Raw genomic sequence first — 3,726 nt, 5'->3', positions numbered from 1 at the left:
AATTTGTTGTGCGTTTTAGTCATTTTATAATTTTTTTAAATATATCTATAGTTTTCGTTAAGCTTTAGTTGTTACAATAGCACTTAAACTAAACGAAATTAGAAATGTTGAAATAGCTTAAATAATTTTGTTACATTTTTAGTTAATTTGTTGTGCGTTTTAGTCATTTTATAATTTGTTTAAATATATCTATATAGTTTTCGTTTAAGTTAATGTTTTTTATTTCAAGTAATGAATTTATGCTTTATTTTATTTTTTGTATTTTTAAAATGTATTTTATTTTAATTTTTTATGTGAAGACAAACTCCATTCTGGCACATTCATACATGGCCCGGTCAGTCATTAATTCACACTCAATGACTCGGATCAGAGTGATTATAACTTTTGAAACACAATTGTAAGAAAAATAAATATGTATTTAATCATATTTGAGTGATGCATATTAGCTAGATCTATTAGATTTTATGAAGGTAAAGAAGAAAAAATTTAATGTAACATAAAATGTCAATATGGTCTCTAAATGTAAATTAATAACAACACTTCAAAGTTTGAAAATACAACTTTCAACAGATCTCCATTTTTTTTTTTTTTTTTTTTAAGTGTAACTAAATAACGGGGAAATCTTCATTTTGTTCAATTTCAAGGAAAACAGGACTTTTGCATCCCCAGTAAATGTATCTTGATTTAAGGATGTTTAGATATCTGTACTGGAAAACAACACAGAAACACTGAAAAATATATATATTTTTTTTTTTTTGCAATGCATGCAACATTTATACCCATGAATTTAAGACTTTCTGCTCTGATTTACAAGCTTTTTAGGCCTTAATTAATAGTAACAGTAAATAAGAGCCACAGAAACCCGACGCAGAACTGATTCTTTCATTGATTTCTGACACATTTCTGAGGAAACCCATGATGCACGAGGGCTCCGGGTTCATCTGACGTCAGCGAGGTTTAGTTCACGTCACAGATGCATGATGGGAGCGCAGAACGTCACATACTCATGTGCGAGTGTAACAAGGCTTGTGCTGTCCAGAATAAAACTAGTTCCAGTTGAAATCATATTGATGTGTCACTATAACGGCGTCCAAGATTAACGTTAACACACCGGCGGAGTAAAACGGGCTTTTGCTTTATGATGTTGCAAAGATATAGCACAGAACACGGTTTAAGAATATTCATCTCCTGCGAGTGTTCTGAAATCTTTGATCTTGTTTCAGCCGCGTTTGGAAGATGCGAGTTAATCGGTCACTTCAATCTAAACTAAAACTTCATTCTTCACTAAACGTTTCCACAGAAAAGCATGCTGCTAAAATCTACAGGAACCTTGAAAACCAGAAAACAAACAATAGAAAGGTCAAAAGAGGCTCGTTCACAACGAGAATCATAACTACAACAATATTCAGGCTTAACTTAATCTTCAGTAATATTATAGATTAAACAGCACTGACAATATCAGGAGAATGGAATTGATCTGAATATTGTATTCTCTAGAGCTGCATTCGGATTAGTTTCATAACTGATGAATTTTGCATCATTAACGGTTATTTTCCAGTTTGTATTTCTACTTTGAATCAGTCTGTACTGTATACAGTGTTAAATGTGACTTGACACATTGAGATTCCTATCGCTCTGCCGTGTCGATATCGTTATGATTGTAGTGCGATTATTAAAATGAATTATCGTTAGAGTTATCGTTCCTGCTGTGAACAGGCCTTTAAAATAGAGTTAGTGATAAAGAGAGAGAAACTCAACTCATGCTCGTTATAACATCTAGTCTTCATCTCTAGATTAAAGTCTTAACTACCTACTAATTGTAATAGCTACTCTACTGTCGTTTAAATTTTTTTTTTTGTTACTCTGATGATGTTTACCGTATGAACATCTTTTGCTTGATTTTCTTCACTTTGCCAATATAAATGATGTTGTCATGCTGATAGAAAAGTCTGTCAGTCTGAGTTCGGGTGATTCTTCTTCTTCTTCTCCTCTTTCTCCTCTTCATCATCGCTTAAGAAGAGCAACGGGAACATTCCCAGAATGCATCCGATAGCGATGCCGATGGCTTTACCCTGAACACACACACACACACACACACAGTGGAGATTAAGAAGCTGCGGAAGACTCTGAACAAACCGGAAACACACACACACACACACACACACACTCTCACATACACACACACACACTCATACACACACACTCTCACACACTCATGCATACACACAAAGAGTGGAGATTAAGAAGCTGCTGAAAACTCTATGAACAAACCGGAAACACTCACACATGCACATTCACACTCTCACACTCACACACACTCTCACACTCACACACACACTCTCGCACACACTCATGCACGCACACTCTCACACGCACACTCTCTCACACACACTCTCTCACACACAAAGAGAGGAGATTAAGAAGCTGCTGAAGACTATGACCAACCTGGAAACACACACACACTTGCACGTACAGACACAAGCAAACTCATGCACACTTGCCTCGCACATACAGGTGCACACACGCAAACTCACACTTACATACTTGCACACACACACACACTGCAAACTCGCATGCACACTCGCGCATACACACAAACTCACAAGAAAACTCGTGCACACACTTGCATGCATATGCGTACATGCAAACTCACAAGCAAATGCTGACTCACACATGCAAGCTCATCACACAAGCAAACTCAATGCTGACACACACACACACACTCACTGACTCACACAACCTCAGCACACACTCGCATGCATACACTCAGACGCAAACTTGTACACTTGCACGCACACACTCACAAAAGCAAACTCATGCGCACACTCATACATGCATGCAAACTCACACTCACATCCACACAAGCAAATGCTGACTCACAAGCACACTCACACGCACACAAACACACAGGAGTGTCTCACCATGTGTGAAGTGACTCTGGTCTGCCACATATCCACTTGTTTCGGTGCGAGATCAGGAATCTGCATCCCTAAGCGAGCAGCCAGAGCCTCCACGTAACCTGCTAAACTACACACAGCATTACTAATACACACAACTAGTTAATCCACACACACTGTTAGTGAAGCTGCTTACCCGAGTCCAGCCAGATCAGACACCAGGTTCCCCAGAGCTGCGGCTGAAACACAGTCAAAGACCATCAATGAAGCTTCTGTGTGACAAACCACAGGACGAATCTCACCAGAACCAGATCTCATCGCAAGAAATTATATTTAAATAAGCATAAATTAAATACAACAGATAATGCATCAATGCTTTAGAATTTGTTATTTCTTTGCATTAGATCAGGATCTCACAAACTGGTATGAGTTCAATTCAATTAAATTATAATAAAATGCAATTAAAATAAAACACTTACTAAAAAGATTATATATTGCATTTGAAATAAATGAAAATGCATAACTTTAAAAACAATCCAAAATAATTACAAAAATTATATGAACCATTTCATTTGGAATAAATAGAAATTAAATAAATACGTGCTAAATAAAGATATGTTACATGAAATAAAATTGCTCAAATAAAAAAAAACTGATATTGTATCTGAAAACAATCATTTAAATAATTTTAAATTAAAATTAAACAAAAAACTATATAATTTATTTGTTTAGCTGCATGTCATGTGACCAATAATTGTCATCGGAGAATCATGAACATGCAATCGTGTTGTTAAATGAAAATCTCAGGAGCTTTCAAGCAAATATTTGA

General features: G+C 35.9%; 2 protein-coding genes across 2 annotated transcripts in view; one reads left to right on the top strand and one right to left on the bottom strand.

Annotated features, from left to right (window-relative positions):
* The window catches only part of LOC107577683 (zinc finger and BTB domain-containing protein 22-like), a gene marked incomplete at its 5' end in the record, with an annotated part of 8,393 nt that extends 6,595 nt beyond the window's left edge, over positions 1-1,798 (top strand). The window contains one exon of the mRNA XM_016263732.1: positions 1,794-1,798. Coding sequence (XP_016119218.1) covers positions 1,794-1,798 — 5 coding nt within the window. The remainder of the gene's footprint in view (positions 1-1,793) is intronic.
* On the bottom strand, positions 1,783-3,227 carry LOC107577684 (transmembrane protein 65-like). The gene is made up of 3 exons (XM_016263733.1): positions 3,094-3,227; positions 2,922-3,027; positions 1,783-2,072 (listed from the first exon to the last, which is right to left on the bottom strand). The coding sequence occupies exons 1-3, from the start codon at positions 3,213-3,215 to the stop codon at positions 1,953-1,955; spliced, it is 348 nt and encodes a 115-aa protein (XP_016119219.1). The 5' UTR covers positions 3,216-3,227; the 3' UTR covers positions 1,783-1,952.
* Between the last annotated feature and the right edge of the window lie 499 nt (positions 3,228-3,726).

The sequence above is a fragment of the Sinocyclocheilus grahami genome, unplaced genomic scaffold, assembly GCF_001515645.1.
Source record: "Sinocyclocheilus grahami isolate Dianchi unplaced genomic scaffold, SAMN03320097.WGS_v1.1 scaffold6860.1, whole genome shotgun sequence".
NCBI classification, from domain to species: Eukaryota; Metazoa; Chordata; class Actinopteri; order Cypriniformes; family Cyprinidae; genus Sinocyclocheilus; species Sinocyclocheilus grahami.
This window is presented reverse-complemented; position numbering and strand designations above follow the sequence as displayed.

Coding starts and splice junctions, on each gene's coding strand:
- LOC107577684 (XM_016263733.1), bottom strand. CDS start 3,215: ATGAGATCTGGTTCTGGTGAGATTCGTCCTGTGGTTTGTCACACAGAA. Junction 3,028..3,093: donor TCTGATCTGGCTGGACTCGG/GTAAGCAGCTTC, acceptor TGCTGTGTGTAG/TTTAGCAGGTTACGTGGAGG. Junction 2,073..2,921: donor CCAGAGTCACTTCACACATG/GTGAGACACTCC, acceptor GTGTGTGTTCAG/GGTAAAGCCATCGGCATCGC.